This window comes from Bos grunniens, chromosome 9 (assembly GCF_055505025.1).
Source record: "Bos grunniens cultivar Pamir isolate PY7600 chromosome 9, Bosgru_T2T1.0, whole genome shotgun sequence".
Taxonomy (NCBI): Eukaryota; Metazoa; Chordata; class Mammalia; order Artiodactyla; family Bovidae; genus Bos; species Bos grunniens.
The window spans coordinates 95,873,255-95,892,109 of record NC_141173.1 but is presented as its reverse complement, the minus strand read 5'-3'; the positions used below and the strand labels follow the sequence as shown (position 1 = coordinate 95,892,109).

The 18,855-nt window shown below is 42.4% G+C and overlaps 1 protein-coding gene across 12 annotated transcripts in view; it reads right to left on the bottom strand.

Annotated features, from left to right (window-relative positions):
• The window catches only part of TULP4 (TUB like protein 4), a 199,147-nt gene that overhangs the window by 31,390 nt on the left and 148,902 nt on the right, over positions 1–18,855 (bottom strand). For 11 of the 12 annotated variants that reach the window (XM_086318544.1, XM_086318548.1, XM_086318543.1 and 8 more), the window contains 2 exons: positions 2,774–2,954; positions 826–960 (listed from right to left, as the gene is read on the bottom strand). In XM_086318544.1, the coding sequence (XP_086174670.1) occupies positions 826–960; positions 2,774–2,954 (316 nt within the window). Of the gene's footprint in view, positions 1–502; positions 619–825; positions 961–2,773; positions 2,955–18,855 lie in introns of those variants that run through there. The other variant, XM_086318555.1, reaches the window with a different exon arrangement.

Sequence of the window (18,855 nt, the reverse complement as noted above, 5' to 3'; positions counted from 1 at the left end):
GATGCAGTGACAAGTGTGGGCCCCTCAATACTGAGCATGACCCAGGCCTGATCCACGACAGGCATGCAGCCATCAGGGACGCCCGGCCCCACCCCTTCCTTAGACGCCCACATCAGCGACGCATCTATTAGCCGTTAGACGTGTGCGCACTAGTGTGTGTGTGTGCGTGAGTGCGCCCGCACATGTGCACCTGTGTCCAGAGACAGGGAGGGAGAAAGAAAACGAAAAAGAAAGCGAAGGTTCCCGTTTGCCCCACCTCCATTCAGATCACAGCAGGTCCCTTTAACACGGGGACCAGAGACCACCCTGGAGCTTCTGCACTGCACCGTCCAACCCTGAAGAAACAGACTGGTTTTCCAGAGAACGCATCAGAGCCACCACCTGAGGAGACTTCCTGAACTGCACATTTCACAACACTCAGAATGCTGATGGACACCAATTTCCTCCTGAGACACCACTTCCTACCGCCCCCTCAGGAGGCCGTCAACCACTCACCACTGACCTTCACACGGACGCCTCGATTTGACAGGTTTGTCACAACCACCAGCTGCTCAAGAAGCCTCAGAACCCTGGGGGCTCCTGTGTGTTGTCTGGAGGCGAGTGCCCCCTGTCCGAGAGGACCGCTCCTCCCGAGAAGGGCAGGTGAGGACGAAGTGACTGTTGGGAGAGCTTCTTCAAGATGAGACTAGACAGGAATCGACTGGTCAGACAAGCAGAGGAGCGAGAGGAAAGACCTTCACGGACAGACTCCATTAAGCCCTGTAGAGGCCAGTGGTCAGGAGGCCTGGGAGTGACGCCCAGCTCGCAAGGCGGGCGGCTCCGTACCTTTCAGCCCTGACTGGATGATGGTGGGAGACAAGTCGTCATAGCTGTTCATCAGGCTGATATCTCCGGAGGTGAAGCTGACAGTGAGCAGGGGCTTGATGTTCTGCACCGGGATGGGGTACGCTGCCGGACCATCTGCGGGAACAGAAGTGCCGGGTGAAAATGAGGTACAAGCACGTGACCTGAACCCAGGCCCGCACCTGCAGCCCTGCGGAGGCCTGGAAACCACTAACAGTGCAGGCCAGACCCTGGGCTGGGGGGGTCACCCAGGAAGGTGGTGCTGCACAGCATCAGGCTCTAACCACAGGGGCACGGGGGGAGCCCCGGACGAGAGGTGGTGGGGACAGCAGCCCTGTGGGTACCGGGCGGGGCTCCCTGGGCTCTGGGTGCCCTGCTGAGAGTTTACCAACCTGCGTGTCTCTGGTGATATGCAAACGTGAATTACTTTAACATTACGTGACATAGGAGGATGGGTGGGAAGGTTGAAAACATTTTCTTAATCCTGGTCCAAGGTACCGAAAGCTGCCTTTCAACACTGGACGCACTTTCACTGAACATTACAGGCATCGAGCAGCCACCGTGAGTTGTTTTTACCAAAAGAGACCCCACATCTGGAGGAGGCCCAGACTGGCTGTGGCTGATGCCCAGTGTGCGTGAGTGTGAGGAGACGTGTGTGTGTGTGTGTGTGTGTGTGTGTGTGTGTGTGTGTGTATTAAGGAAGGAGCCCTGAGGGGTGCTCCTCTGCGTCCACCCCCTGCAGTGGGTCAGCCCGACACCTGCTCGCTTGCCCTGCTCAGCTCACCTGTGGAGGCTCTTATAATAACTGTCCTCTGCTTCACTTTTAAGATACTACAAGTACTGGCCTCTGTGCTCAAATTCCCAAGGTCACCAGGAACACCCTGCTCTCTCTGAAAGTCAAGTTTCAGTCTCCTCCAAACTGCCCCACTGCTTCTGAGGAGGGGAACCGGTTAGAGTGCAGCTGGGAACTAATGCTGCTCTTAGACTTCATCTGGACATGCTCCATCACCTTGGTCTCTGGACCCTGTTTCTGCCCTAGTAAGAGGGGAAGAGCAAGTATGCATTCAACCCAGTAAGTCCTGTTTTAAAAGTATACTGAGCCGAGTGCTGAAAGACACCAATCTGATCACTGCCACCAGCAGTCAGTCCTTCCGTCTCACTACTCATCTCACTACTCGTCTCCTTTAAAAAGAAAGGCCCTTTAAAAGGAGCAGGAATGGGACCCCGGGGGAGAGTCAGAGCCCTGGGGGGGCATGCTGAGGGCTGACAGTGGGGACGGCCAGGCCAGCACCCACCCCCAAGGCTTCTGCTCTGGGGCCTCAGGCATGCCTAAGGTGGCGGGGGGAGGCAGAACCCGAAATCACCCCCACCAAGGGGCTGAAACCATCTATCATGACTGGGCCAAATGTTCACAAACTCAGATGTCACCTACTCTAACATCACTGTAAGGCTTGGAGGTGGCGGGGTGAGGGCAGTGGGTTCTTCTGAACTGAGCAAGGGAAGATCTTTTGCCTGAAATAAACAGGCAGGGACATGGCAATGTGCTGGCCTTCGTCAGGGGCAGAACTAACTAACCCTTTCCTCACACAGCCAGGGTCACCGGCTTCAGTAACGTTACGGATCTAGAGCACTATGGGTTAGGACGTAGGAACAGCACAGCAGTTTTCACCTTCAGCTCTGTTCTCCCTAGGCACCACCCCCCCAATACCTCAGGGTCACGGAAACGGCCATCAGTCTCGTTCTGCGTCTAGGAAAACCAGTGAAGGGCCAAGCCACCCAACCACTGATTCTGCGAAAAGGGATGGCAGAGAGGTAGGTGACGGTCCCATCCAGGTCAGAGACTGGGTGGGCTGGCTCTGCCCTGCATTCCACTGAGAACCCTGCACGATGGGAAGGGGTCCTTCTCCTCCTGCCCTCCCAGCAGGGCCACCTTGGGGCGGGGAGTAGTCGTCCGAGTCGGTGTCGCTCTCGCTGCTGTCCTCCACCAGGAAGGCGGGGTAGTTCCAGGACATGCTGAGGATGCCATCCGACTCGTGCAGCAGGACGTGGGCCAGCATCCGGCCATGGCAGTCCATGACGATCACCTGTCCGTCGGCGGTGCCGAACAGTACCTGCAGCAGAGGAGCGGGACCCCCGATGGGCGGGCAGAGAGGACAGCGGTTGTGGCCCCACCCCACTCCCACCTCAATGTGTTCACAGGACACAATACTTGAGAACTGGAAGAAGAGACCAGTTAAGCAAAGGAGGGATACACAAAGCTTGTTAGCTGGCTCTTACTGGAAGAATTTTAGTCCTCTATTAGCGAAAGGGAACTAGTGCTGTAATAAATATGTTATGTGGACGCTTTCAAATAATGTCAAAATCACTGTCACATTTTGTGGGTTGCTTTTTTTTTTCAGTTGGAGGAGGAGGGTCAAGAAGAAGATAATATTCTCTTATTTTTCTCTAAAAAAATAAAAGAAAAGCAGCAGCAGAGGATCATCATGTGCAAGTGTACGTAAGCCTGTTTATCTTGTTGTTCCACTTCACTGAGAATAGTACCAGGGCTGACGTATTTAAGTAATAACGTTATAGTAAATTAATGGTATTAATATATTAAGTGCTTGCTTTGTACTAAGCACAATTCTAACAAAGTTTACCTCATCGACTGTCTGAATAATCCTGGCAGCTAAGCGCCAGCACTGCTGGCGTGGAGCTGAGACAGAGCTGACGCCTTGTGTACTGAGGGCTGCTCCTGGGGGCCCCAGTCACCCGCCCTGAGCACAGGGACGTGCTGGGGTGCGGGCAGGCACACGGCCAGGGCTAAGCACAAGCAGGCAGAGGAAGGCTGGACGCGGGGGTCGGGGTGATGGTGGGCGCCCGCCATCAGAGCAGCAGAGGAGCCGCTCACCCTGCTGGAAGCCCCCTGACCGGCGTCATTCTGATGGGTGGCCCTGAAATCTTTGTATTTTTTGTGTCTAATGAGAATTCTCTAATCGTTAGCAACTCATTGTGAGAACCATGCAAGTTATTTCCATTTTATAGATGCAGAAACAACTTAGCAGAGCTCAAGTAAGTTGACAAAGTCATTAAGTGGTCAAGCCAGGGCTATTTACCTAGAAAGACCAGGATTTACATAAAGGGAAAGTTATTTAAGACTCTTTAGGTCCATGCCTCTTTCTGCTTTTAAGATTCTGACATGGAGCTTTTGGAGGTCAAAGACTGTCCACAGTTGTACCCCTGGGACCTAACAAGAGCTGTGGGTACAGTGGACATTAAATAAGTATTTATGGTTACATGAGAGAGTTAAAGTCAGTGACAATCAGAAGGCAATCTTAGGACATAAATCCAGATGATTAAGAAAGACTAATTGCAAAAGAAGATATATTTCATTTAAGCAGTAATAAGCTGACAGAATTTACAGAGCTGTTGAGATAAACCAATTGTCCATCAAATATTCCTTTATACATGAGCTACATTTTAATGACTGGAAAGTAAGAAAAAAAAAAGGAAAGCTGAAACAGTTTTCCTTCAGGGCTGGTGATGAATCATTATTGAATGCTGCTTACAGGAAAAAGAGATAAGTTGTACTAGGAACACAGTAAAAGTCATTTTAGGAAAAGCTGAATTCTTGGCTGCCAGCATTGAAAATGAGTATCCACCAGCATGCCCACAAGGACCTCATGAGACGTGGGCGGGGGGGGGGGGGCAGACCCGGCAGGTGTCTCGTGAGCAGTCCGCAGTGTAGATGAAGATGGAACATGACCTCTTATAATTTCAACTACAATTTGCATATTTCAGAGGAGGAAGATGTATGGGCAGCCCTCTAAAGTGACATCCCAGGACGCAGGCTTTTATTCTCCGCTTCCCACATCCTCACTCACTTGTTCAAGCACGTCTCAAGGGCAGCGTTATACCTGGGAGCGTGTGAAGGGGTTATTTCACAGTTATGACTTTGTTTCTCATAAACATAGCTCATGAGCAGCCAACAGCAAACAGTTATTCTTCTCAAGTACCCAGAATTAAAATGTTTATCAATCCCAAACAAGCTCCCTGGGCCCTTCCACTGTAGTTCCCAGTCTCTGCTGGCATGGCGATCCTCACTATTCTTGTGTCTTACTGTGTGGCTATCTGATCTGTCTGACTTCCGTGCTAGACATAAGCTTTTGAGGACATGGACTGTGTCTGCTCTCACTGCGCTCTCCCCAGGGCCTGTCCTCAGAGGACACACAGCAGCCTCTGTGAAGGGAGGGAGGAAATGAAGCATTGTTTGAGTAACACATTTTTCCATTTTGGAGAACAGACACCATCTAGTTCCTGAATGAAGGACTGGTGGCTTAATGAGTTTTCAGTGTTCAACATCACACTAAAGCAAAAGAGGACAAGAGAACCAGCCTCCAAATTCCCCAACATTAATCAACTCCGACTGCAGCTCTCTTGGAAGTTAATGCACTGTTAAGATCAGGGAGAAGGAAAAAGGCATCCCTGACGCTTGAGCTGTCAAGCAGCGACAGAGGAAGTTACTCTGTTTTGGAACAAGTATGTCAGATAACTGAAGAACACTGATGTGATGTAAAATCAGATTTCTGAAGATCTCCTCTACTGCAAGTTCTTTAAATGCCTCATCACTTTGAAATAGATAAAGCTTCTCCAAGCCAAGGACTTCAAAGGAACAAGACAGCAAAGTCTAAACAATAATGAATACACATATGGGCAAAGGCATCACTCTCTGCAGCCTCTCCTCCCTGCTTCTGGGGCTCTGGACAGACTGGTCTGGCTCCTCTTGCCCAGGCTCGGTCTCCTCCTTTAGGCTTGGCCCAGACCCTTTCCCCTCTCTAGGAGGTCACAGTCATGTCCATGGCCTGGCTTGGTCCCTGTCCAGGCCATTCCCCTAAGCTCCAGACTCACACACTCCAACTGCCTGCCAGCCTCTGACCCCCAGATGTGTTAAAGGCCAGGCCCGTCAGAGTCAACCTGTCCCTGATGAGGTGCATGACCTCGTCTGTCCCCCGGGCCAACACACACAGCAGGTCCTCTGCCGGCAGAGACTGTGGTTTGTGCTTTATCTCCGGGTCCGGTACGGGGTCTGGTATGTAACAGGGATTCAGACATCACTTGTCAAGGCTTTTGAGACCCACCACACAGACTTGTCCTCACTCTAGCCATGGTCCCCACAGTACTCTGTTTCTGTGGCACCATGAGCTTCCCGAGGGCAGGTCTGTGGCCATAGGCTCTCACCTGCTGCCAGTCACCAGTGGACGCTCAGTGACTCTCAGTAAATGCATTTCTGCCCAAAGCTTTAGCCTTTGCCCAAGTTTTCCTACACATGAACAGCTTCTTTCTTTTCTTCTTTTAACTAGATCAATGCTCAAATTTTCCCATAAAACTGGCCTCCAAAACACTTTTAGTTATAGATAATTTAAATTTCTGTCTCATATTTTCCTTACTATTTCTGTTGGACTGCAGGCTTCACCGAGGGGTGGGAATAATGCTCCCTCTGTAATATGTACACTAAGAACCAAACGTGGTAGAAACCTGCCAGCCCTTGGGTTCAATGGCTGTCCCTCTGGACACGGGACACTGCTTCAGGGCAGTGTTTAATACCATTGCAATGTTTTTTAAAAATTATGGTATCCACATATAATCTCTCCATTCTAAACTATTTTTAGATGTAATCATTTTAAATTATCACCAGCAATTTAAAATGAACTAAGCCACAGGAAGAAGACAGAAAATCATTCAAAAGATTCATGTTTTGCAACCAGTGATGATGTATCATCAGTACCTTTATCTCTGGAGACTGGTCCTCATCTACATTCTTGAATAAAGACCATGTTAGGAAATTTCAACTATAAAAACATATGCTTCTGTAAATGCAGTAGAGTTCAACGAGTAGCATACAAACTAGTCACAAAAGGAGTTGATTTTTCCCATTTATTTGCTTTTGTGATTTAAAGCTGGGGAGAGGATGATAAAGTTATTACAAATTCCGACTGCAGGCATACCTTACTTTATTATACTTTGCATACATTGTATTTTTTTAAACTAAAGGTTTGTAGCAACCCTGCATCAAGCTAGTCTGTCTATGCTGTTTTTCCAATACGATTTGGTTACTTCGTGTATCTGTGTAATATTTTGATAATTCTCACAGTATTTCAAACTTTTTCATTATTATATTTGTCATGGTGATCTGTGACCAGTGACCTTTGATATTACTATTGTAATTCTTTTGGGAAACCAGGTCCATGTAAGATGGTAAACTTGATTATTTAAATGACAACAAAGGCTCTAGAATATGACATAAACTTAGTTGATAAAGCAGGGTTTGTGGGAACTGTCTGATTTTGAAAGTTCCCCTCTGTATAGAAAGCTATCAAACATAGCACTGCATGCTACAGGGAAATGGTTCCTGCAAGGAAGAGCCGATTAATGTGGCAAGCTTCACTGCCGTCTCATTTTAGAAATGGCCACAGCCACCCCCGCATTTAGCAACCACCACCCTGAGCAGTCAGCAACCATCAACACTGAGACAAGGCCCTCCACCAACAAAAAGATTACCACTTGCTCAGATGATAGCATTTTTCTTTTTAGCAATAAAGTATTTTAAAATTAAAGGATATACATTTTTTTATTTTAGACATAATGCTATTGCATACTTTTAATAGACTACAGTATAGTATAAACATAATTTTTGTATGCACTGGGAAACCAAAAAATGTATCTGATTCACTGTAGTGCAATGGTCTGAAACCAAACCCACAATACCTCTGAGAGAGGCCTGCACCTGGTGTCAAGTGCAGTGTCAAGTGTCATGCACGGCCATGGAGGGAGGAGAGGAGGGAAGCATAGTAACGTCCCTTTGCTCCTTGGCAGGAATATTCTGTCCTGAGATGCACTGAAGTAACACTTTTGTTCTGAAAGACCATCATGTCAGCTTCAAAACACTAGCTTTCAAATGTGCTTCAAGGCTAGATTTGAGCATTTTGTGACTAATATTTTTCAGTATTTTTTCAGCCACTGACATCAGACAGTTGTAAAGGACAGAATTGCTCAATTGATTAACAGAGTATTTCCTGGTTCAAAAAAAAGGATAAAATATAACTTCACAATTGATTCTAATAATCATTTCTAAAACAGGCATTTTAAGACTTATTCTGATAAACATGGGAAAGAAATCTAGCCCAAAACAGCTATAATAAAAATTTGTATCTTTGGGCTAAACATGTAATTTTGAAGTCGTTTCATCTCCTCACTGCAGGATAACTGCTTATAAACTAACCTATAAAGAAGAGCACCTACTCTATGTTTAAAGATTTTCAGAGAAGGAAATAGTCTATCCACCTCAGGTACTGAATTTAACATTAAATAATTTTCATTGCTATAACATTCTTCCCCAAATCTTTCAGGTTCCATTTTAAAGTTTATTCATCCTTTTAAGACACCTACATATTATTTCTGGGGAGTGGAGGGGAACAGTCTAACTACAGGAGTAATTTAAAAACACATTTACCTAGGATACCTCTGGAAGGACACACACGTAACTGGAAACACCGATCACCTCTGGGGACAGAAGAGGGTGGCTGGGGGTAGTGGGGAGAAAGGGAACTTTTCATCATATATCCTTTTGAACATTTAGGATTATATACCATGTGAGTATGCTATTGAAATATACTTAAGTACACATGGAATGAAGTACAGAGAAAAGGTTCAGGAATACAGCTCCATTATCAGATCTCTGGAGCTGGATGAAATGTGCTGGGCCTGTTTGCTGAAGATCGTCTTAAGTCTACTGGCAAAACGTGCTTTCCTTTGCAAAGAACTCAGAATTGGGAGTTGGCTTGCTAGGGGTCTGGTTCTGTTTTGATTCCTAACTACTTATGTCACTTTGAATTGATCATTTGCCTTCCTGAGTACTGTTCTCATCTTCATCTAAAAAAAGTTGTATTAGATGAGTTCTCAAATCCTTTCCTGTTTCAAAAGGCTCCAACTCATTCAATAAATACCTAAATACATTTCTCATTATGTAGAAATAGTCATTTTTTCCTGTGGCTACTAATAAACTTCCTTAACAAAAGGGCTAAAAGGAAATGATTTCCTGGTCTGAGGAAACTGAAAACCTTGTGACTCAACAGAAGAGGTCAGGGTGCCCAGTGATGTGGGTGGGCCCAACAGCGCCTGTGGCTGCTGTCGAAGGTCAGTGAAGCCAACACCAGTCAGGGAGGCAAGATCAGATTTTATCCAGGAATCACTACTGCAGGACAAGGAGCTGATCTCCACTTCCACTTGTGCAGACATGACGGGGCATCTTAAAGGGAGAATGGGAGAGGGGAAGAGGAGGGAGGCGGGGTGCTGAATCTTGTCAAATGCTTTGTCTGCATCTACTGAGATGACCATATGGTTCTTATCCTGTATTTTGCTAATGAGTGTATCACAGTGATTGATTTTTATATGGTGAACATCTTGTTATCCCAGGGATAAATCCCACTTGACTGTTGTGTGAGATTCTTTTAATGAGCTGTTTCACTCAGTTTGCTAGTATTTTGTTGTGGATTTTTGCATCTATGTTCATCAGGGATATTGGTCTGTAATTTTCTTTCCTTACAGTGTCTTCATCTGGCGTTGGTCCCCAATACTATAAAGCTTTTAGAGGAAAACAGGCAGAACACTGACATAAATGATAGTAGTAACTTTTTCAACTCAGCTCCTAGGGTAATGGAAATAAAACAAAAATAAACAAGTGGGACCTAATTACAAAGCTTTTGCATAGCAAAGGAAATCACAAGCAAAATGAAAAGACAACCTACAGAATGGGAGAAAATGATGCAACCAACAACGGATTAATCTCCAAAATTTACAAATAGCGCGTGCAGCCCAATATCCAAGAAACCAAACAACCCAATCAAAAAATGGGCAGAGGATCTAAACAGATGTTTCTTCAAGGAGACATACAGACATACAGAGGGCCAAGAGGCACATGAAAAGACATTCAACATCGTTTTTAGAGAAATGCAAATCAAAACTACAATGAGGTATGTAGTCAGAAAGGCCATCATCAAAAAATCTACAAACAGGACCTACCTGGTGGCTCAGTGATGAATCTGCCTGCCGACGCAGGAGACATGGGTTCAAGCCCTGATCAGGGAAGACCCCATAAGCTGCGGAGCAGCTAAGCCCGTGTGCCCCAAGTACTGAACCTGTGCTCTAGAGCCTGGGAGACGCAACTATGCCACCCATGTGCCGTAACTACTGAAGACCGCACACCCTAGAGCCTGTCTGTGCTCTGCAACAGGGAAGCCACAGTGAGAAGCCCACGCATCGCAGCTAGAGAGCAGCCCGCTCGCCACAACTAGAGAAGAGCCTTGCGCAGCAGTGAAGACTCAGCACAGTCAGAACTAAACAAATAAATAAAAATTTTAAAAATCTACAAAGAATAAATGCTGGAGAAGGTGTGGAGAAAAGGGAACCTTCCTATACTGTTGTTCGGAATGTAAATTGGTATAGCCACTATGGAGAACACTGATGGAGGTTCCTTAAAAAGTTAAAAATAGAACTACCATATGATACAGCAACAGTATATTAAAAAGCAGAGACATTACATTGCTGACAAAGGTCCATCTAGTCAAAGCTATGGTTTTTCCAGTAGTCATGTATGGATGTGAGAGCTGGACCATAAAGAAAGCTGAGCACCAAAGAACTGCTGGAAGCAGCATGTGACATATTATACCACATATATAATTATTAAAACAAACTTGATGTAGTGTTTGAAATTAAAAAAAACACACATATCTGTTAGGTCTACTTGGTTTATAGAGTTGTCAAAGGGCACTGTTTCTCTATGGATTTTCCATCTGTATGTTCTATCTAGTATTGAGAGTGACAGTGAAGTCTTCTATGTTACTGGATTGCTGTCTGTTTAGATTGCTGCAGAAGTTAATTGTGGTTTTGCGTTGTTGAACTTTGCTGTTTGATATTAAAATACATTCTTAAATGTGGTTATGTTATACATCATCTTAATGTGCATTTTTCACTTTATTTTTTTGCTAATGACTTGCTGTTTGTTTTATATTTATTTAGACTAGGGAAATGATGTTAGACCAAAAGCAAATTTGAGCAATTTTCTTATTCGAGTTCAAAATGGGTAGTAAAGCAGCAGAGACAACTCACAATATCAACAACACATCTGGCCCAGGAACTGCTAACGGATGTACAATGCAGTGGTGAGTCAAGAAGCTATGCAAAAGGAGACAAGAGCCTTGACGATGAGGAGAGCAGTGGCTGGTCATTGGAAGTTGACAACGACCAACTGAGAGAATCACTGAAGCTGATCTTCTTACAACTACACAAGAAGTCGCTGAAGAACTCAATGTCGACCATTCTACAGTCATTAGGCGTTTGAAGCAAACTGGAAAGGTGAAGGGGTTCCCAGGTGGCGCTAGTTGTAAAGAACCCACTTGCCAGTGCAGGAACCATAAGAGACGTGGGTTCGATCCCTGGAGAAGGGCATGGCAACCAACTTCAGTGTTCTTGCCTGGAGAATCCCGTGGAGAGATGAGCCTGGCAAGCTACAGTCCGTAAGCTCATACTTGGGTGCCTCATGAGCTGACCCAAAATTTAAAAAAGTACTGTTGTATTGAAGTGTTGTCGTCTTCTCTTATTTTACACAACAATGAACCATTTCTCAACTGGATTATGACATGTGGTGAAATGTGTCATTTTACATGACAACCAGTGATGACCATCTCAGGGGCTAACTAAGAAGCTCGAAAGTACTTCCTAAAGCCAACTTGCACCCAAAAAAGGTCATAATCATTGTTTGGTGGTCTGCTGCCAGTCTGATCCACTGCAGATTTCTGAGTCCCAGTGAAACCATTACATCTGAGAAGTATGCTCAGCAAATGAATGAGATGCACCAAACTTCAAGGCCTGCAGCCAGCACTGGTCAACAGAATGAGTCCAATTCTCCATGACAACACCCGACCACATGTTGCACAACTAATGCTTCAAAAGTTGAATGAATTGGGCTATCAAGTTTTGCCTCATTTACTCTATTCACCTGATCTCTCGCCAACCTACTAGCACTTCTTCAAGCATCTTGACAATCTTTTTCAGGGAAAATACCTCCACAACCAGGAGGCAGAAAATGCTTTCCAAGAGTTTGCTGAATCCTGAAGCATGAATTTTTATGCTACAGTAATAAAGAAACTTATTTCTCATTGGTAAAAATGTGTTGATTGTAATGGTTCCTATTTTGATTAATATACATGTTTCAGCTTAGTTATGATGATTTCAAATTCATGGTCCAAAATCGCAATTACCTTCTCACCAACCTTAATATTTCTAATATTTGTCCTTTCACTTGTGTCAGTGTTTGCTTTATATAATAATTGAGTGTTCTATATATTTAGGTGCTCTACTAGTGCATGCATATATATTCACAATTGTTATTTCTTACTGGTAAGTTGACCCTTTTGCCTTTATGTTTTTTCTTATCTCTTGTGACAGTGCTTAACATCTATTCTGTGTGATATAGTCATCTTTGTTCTTTTGGTCATTATTTGCATGGAATATCTTTTTCCATCTCTTCACTTTCAGCCTATATATGATCTTCAACCTGAAGTGAATCTCCTACAGGAAGCATATAGTTGGATCTTATTTTTGTTTTTCTTCAGCAGACTGGTTACTTTGTATCTTTTTATTAGGGAGTTTAATTCATTTAAATTTAAAGTCATTATTAATAGGGAAGGACTTATTATTACTATCTTGTTAACTATTTTCTGTCAATCTTTTAGTTCGTTTGTCCCTCTTTTCCTCTCTTGCTATCTTACTTTGTGTTTCATTGAAATTTTTTTTATATTCATATGCTTGGATTTCTTCTTTTTCATATCATCTAGAAGTATTTTCTTTGTTCACATGGAGCTTATATGAAAGAAATTATAGCTAATGTCAGTCTATTTTATTAAACTCCTAACAACTATAGTTGCATAAAAAACTCTACTTCTAATTATTTCATTCCACTGTATTTTATGTTACTGATGTCACAATTTGTATATTTTTACATTGTGTATTCATTGACACAGTCATTTTTAATATTTATCTTTTAAATTTTATTATATCTAAAAGCATTATCAGTTCAGTTCAGTTCAGTTGCTCAGTCCTGTCTGACTCTTTGCGACCCCATGAATGGCAGCACGCCAGGCCTCCCTGTCCATCACCAACTCCCGGAGTTCACTCAAACTCATGTCCATCAAGTCGGTGATGCCATCCAGCCATCTCATCCTCTGTCATCCCCTTCTCCTCCTGCCTCCAATCCCTCCCAGCATCAGAGTCTTTTCCAATCAGTCAACTCTTCGAATGAGGTGGCCAAAATATTGGCGTTTCAGCTTTAGTATCAGTCCTTCCAAAGGACACCCAGGACTGATCTCCTTCAGAATGGACTGGTTGGATCTCCTTGCAGTCCAAGGGACTCTCAAGAGTCTTCTCCAACACCACAGTTCAAAGGCATCAATTCTTCGGCACTCAGCTTTCTTCACAGTCCAACTTTCACATCCATACATGACCAGTGGAAAAACCATAGCCTTGACTAGCTGGACCTTTGTTGGCAAAGTGATGTCTTTGCTTTTGAATATGCTATCTAGGTTGGTCATAACTTTCCTTCCAAGGAGTAAGCGTCTTTTAATTTCATGGCTGCAGTCACCATCTGCAGTGATGGTGATGAACTACTTTAGCTTCTGTGTGTCTGGGAAAGCCTTTATCTCTCTATCACTTTTGAAGTACAGTTTTGCAAGGTATTCTTGATTGGTAGTTTTTTCACTTAGCATTTTGAATATATAGTCACATCCCCTTTTGGACTGCAAGGTTCCTACTGAAAAGTTCACTAATAGCTTTATGGAGTTCTCCTTACATGAGACAAGTTGCTTTTTTTCTTGCCGATTTTAAAATCTGCTTTGTCTTTGGACTTTTGACGGCCTGATTATGTGTGTTGGTCTGTACTTCTCTAAGTTCATCTTATTTGGGAACCATGAGGATCACTGAATCTGTATGTCTATTCCCCAGATTTGGAGAGTTTTCAGCAATTATTTCTTTGGGTAAACAGTCTGCCCCTTTCTCTCTCTTTTCTTCTGAGACTCCCATAATACATATATTGGTCCATGTAATGGTATCCCACAAGTCTCTCAAGTTTTCTTCATGCTTTCACTTTTTTTTTCTCCTTTGATTAAATAATTTCCAATGATCCATCTTCAAGTTTGCTGATTATTTCCACTGCTTCATTTAATCTGCTGCTGAAACCCTCCAGTGTATTTTTTCATTTCAGTTATCATACACATCAGCTACTTAATTTCTAATTAAAAAAAACACTTTAAAAACATTTGGAAGTCTCACTTGGTTCATGCATTTTCTCTTTAACTCACTGAGCATCTTTATGACTGCTATTGTGAATTCTCTGTCAGGTAAATTTTATGTCTCCATTTCACTGGGGTCAGTTTCTGGAGATTTATCTTATACCTTTGGGACTTATTTCCCTGTTTCTTAATTTTTCTTGACTCTCTATGTTGGTGTCTGTGCATCAGACAAAATTACCACTTTTCCCAATTTTCCTGGACTAGGCTTGTGAAAAAGAAGACTCTCACTGCTCCGCCTGTTTAGTGACTCTGGAAGTTGCTCCAACCATCATACTAGTCCAAACCACCATCTTTGTTCAGAGTGACCCAAGATGTATGGACTATGCTGGGTCCTGTCAGTGCTCAAATTCAAAAGTCAGTCCCCTGGGCAGCCCTAAAGAAATCTGAACACTGGATACACGGTCCAACTCTTTCCTACCCACTGCTTTTAACATAGTAGCTGAAATCTGGGACTTCCTCACCAGCTCACTCTGTATTGGGCCAGGAGAAGGGGCTGTGTTGAGTATGCTAGTTCAAACTGTCATCTTTTTTCTCAGCGGCCCCTGGTGTTCCATCAGCCCTTTGAGACAGGTAAGATAGAAGCCAGTGGCTTAGGCCACACCCAGAAAAAAATCAAAACATCAGACATATGATCCAGTTCTTTCCTGCTCTTCCCAGGGAGAGCTTGAAGCTGGGGTTTTTCTCCCAATTATATGGCACTTAGTGATTATGGCAAATCAAGTTTTTCTATCAGCTCTGATGTGGCAGTTTCATAACACATTAGGGGTACAAAAGCCTCTCAACTAGCTTCTGGATTTCTCACAAAGGGAATTGGTCAGTATATTATTGATTTGGTATGTATGTTGAAGAAAGGAGGTTCCAGAGCTTGCTATTCTGCCATTCTGCTAACATCACTTATGTTGAACATAATCTTTAGGTGATGTATTTAATAAGAGCCAGCGTACACAAATAACTGCCTCCCATCTTTCACTCTTAACTTAAAAAATTTCAAGAAAGTTTTTATTTAGTGTATTTTAAATTCACCTATACTGAGTGTTCTATACAGTAATTCTTCAATGATCTGAGTTCAGAGATAACAAAGAGCATCTTAATTTTTAAACATCTTAGTTGCCAGTGTCACTCAACCAAAACAGCACAAAATAGTACACAGTAGTTTGGCCTATTTTTGCTAAAAAAATACTATTTTCTCCTATGAAGCACTCAATAGGATATCTACAACACACATACACACAAGCAAAATCCAAAAAACTTTAAACAGTATTAACAGTAGTACAAAGATAGCCATAAAGGGTGGCGGCCATCTCCTGATTTCCTTTCCTGTGTATGTTTCCATTATTTTCCTTAATTATTACTTACATCCTCCTTGCATGTTTTTGGTAAGAGTCATTTCTATACGTGTTCAGTTCAGGGCTTAAAATAAAGATGAGCTTCCCTTTTACAGTACTTTTTTTAGTATATGCACCACTAAAAAGTCATGGGAAAATCGAATGGGAAGGGAGGGAGGAGAATCACTTTTTTTACTGGTCAGATTAAATCTAATATCAAAGTTATGTTTCCACAAGTAGGCAGGATCTCTACTCCCCAGGGCCTTTAACCTGCTTATAGTTCACTCTCCATCGAGGGTCTCTTCTCCAGAGTAAGACTGGTTCACTGAGTAATTACTCTAGTGAGTCTGCGGATTAAAAATAGTAATAGCAATAAATAATTTAAGTACCAGAGCTTGTGTGAGAGAGATTTCCACGTGCTTCTTTCATTGAGTTAGCACAATGGCTTCCAAGTCTTCACAGGAAATCTAAGGCCTATAGAGCTCCCATGATTACTACTGAAGGGGCTAGGTGCAGGCTCATCCCTCAAACCAGCACTAACACAGCCAGCAGAGGAAAACGTTTTCTTACAGTGAACAAGAAACTCCTTGCAAATACCAAATTGTGATTCCTTTTATTTTGGTTTTATTAAGTCTGGCTTTCCCCCTGTTAATGAGTGGGTCTCACCTATGAGACAGTCATTTCTTATGCGTCAGATATCAGTAAATTACTTTTCATTTATGAAAATATGGTGGCAACATCATATTTTTAGCTGAGAATGTAAAGATTTATGTTGGTTTTTAAAGTTTCCTTTATAAACCACTTTTGATCTTACAGTACAAGACACAGAGACACTTGAGAATAAATACCCATCTCCTGGACACAACAGATGTCCTCCTTTAAAGCCACAGTCAATCCAAGACCCAGACAAATCATTTACTTTATTTATTTATTTATTTATTTTTTTTTTTTTACCAGATACCATGATTAGCTTTTTATTTATTTATTTTTTTTTAATTTTATTTTTTAAAAAAAAATCACATGCTCCCCATCCTGAACCCTCCTCCCTCCCAACCTCCCCATACCATCTGACAAGAACCTTTTTCAAAGTAAAGAGGTGGTTGTGACAGATAACAGCACTGTGATTATGGCAGGAAATCCACATTTTGAAGAGATTTATTTTGAAGTAAGTATGGGTGAGAGGACATGTGATCTGGGATCTGCCTTAAATACAGCACAGAAAAAAAATAAAGGATATAGCAAATGTCATAAATATATGTTCTTTGTTTCTATTTTTGATGTTACTAAATTTTTTATAATCTGGTTTAAAAATTATCGAATTAAAAAACCCTATAGAATCATTTATTACTTGGAATACTTTGAAGGAGTGGGCAAATCTACTTGACTTGTATGCTGGTACTTCATAACCTTAGAAAGAAAGAGAGAAAGTCGCTCAGTTGTACCCGACTCTTTGTGATCCCATGGACTGTAGCCTACCAGGCTACCTTACATTTCAAAATTAAATGAATAGTTATTTTTTTCCACTGACTAATGCACTAAAGTTTTAAGCATATGTTAGTATCATAATCGGAGAAGGCAATGGCAACCCACTCCAGTACTCTTGCCTGGAAAATTCCATGGACGGAGGAGCCTGGTAGGCTGCAGTCCATGGGGTCGCTAGGAGTCAGACACGACTGAGTGACTTCACTTTCACTTTTCACTTTCACGGGGAGCCTGGTGGGCTGCCATCTATGGGGTCACACAGAGTCGGACACGACTGAAGCGACTTAGCAGCAGCAGCAGCAGCAGCAGCAGTATCATAATAGTTCCTTTTTAATCAATTAATATCTCTGAAAAGATGTTGTATACTGATGATTTAAATATTTTGTTTTTAAAATGATTAGAATTAAATAAACTAATCCTGCACTGAAATACCCTTTGAATAATCTTGCTGTATCACTCAAGTCCTGACTCTACTCCAAATGAGCAATAAAGGTCATATCAATATTTCTTACAAATTATGTACAGAAAAACCAGTTTTCATTTCATAGATGTCACAGAGGCACAAAGGGCACTTTTAGTGATTTTTCCTGTTGTTGTCCGCATCGTGGTACTGTCTGCATTTAAAACTGTTGTAAAAATTCTGGTGGCTCACAGATCACATCAGCAGAGATCAGGAGGGACCACGTTTTGTGAAAAACTTACTTTCAGCTGCTAAGAGGAAGTGGGATCTATCTACAATTTGTATTCAGAAGCAAAAAGAAATCTTCTCTCTTTCTAGATTAAAAACAACAAAACTTCAGGATGGAGGCCAGAGGCAAAGATTTTACCCCTCTTATATCTACATGTGCTAAGACCTAAAAAATGCTAAGTCTTCTCTTGGGGCTGTTTAGGATGTACCAACCCCACAACGAGGCCTTCAAGTTCATTTGAAATCATGGCTTAAAGTGTCTAAGAAAATACTAGGTCTGTTAAAGTATTTAAGACCTCCTTTAAAAAACTTAATATATAAACAAACATTACTCATAGAAATCTAAAGTCAAATATGTATTAGGTGAAGAATTCTCACTTCACATCAAACTACCTTCTAAACAGGGCAATTTCTACATAATATTCTTTTAAATAGGAAAAGATTCTCTTACATGGAAAAGTATAATTATAAAACTCAGTTCGCCTACATTTTAAAATCTAGTATACAAAGTGAAGTGTTCCTGTATTAGGACTATTAACATCAGTAGCAAACACTTGAATATTCCAGTTATGTGATAAATATTTTTTTTCCTAATAGAACATTCCAAAGGAGAAACTAGTGGTTATTTTTTATAATTGAAGGTCAAGCATAATACTGAAAGAATAGGTTCCACTTGTAAGATTGTGTCTGTAAATCCTTTGAAGCAGAAAATTTGTTTTTATAACTCTACTTCTCTCCCTTCTATTGTAAAGGATTGCTCTCCTGTTTTCTAAGTTCACGAGCATCACTGGATAACCTTGGCAGAATAATTTAATCATAGTTTGTATCTGTCATGGCCTGGATAAACTCTACAAAGTAATGTTCCGAATTTTATGAAAAGCAAGTTCTTGCCTTCATGATTTTTTAAAAATGCTAACTTGTGTCCTCATTGAAGGCAATGAGCCTTAGAGTTTCCCTCCTGCGGCTACAGACTTCCTAAAATGTAATTCTGGGATGTTCATCATGAGTTTTTATTGGGAGGGATGTCACCAGGATGGTGAACTGTTGTTCCTGACTTCACTCCTCCATACAAGAAGAGTAACTATTAATAACAACTATGCACTATACACTGAGTATCCTAGTGAGGCCGTGCACCCCT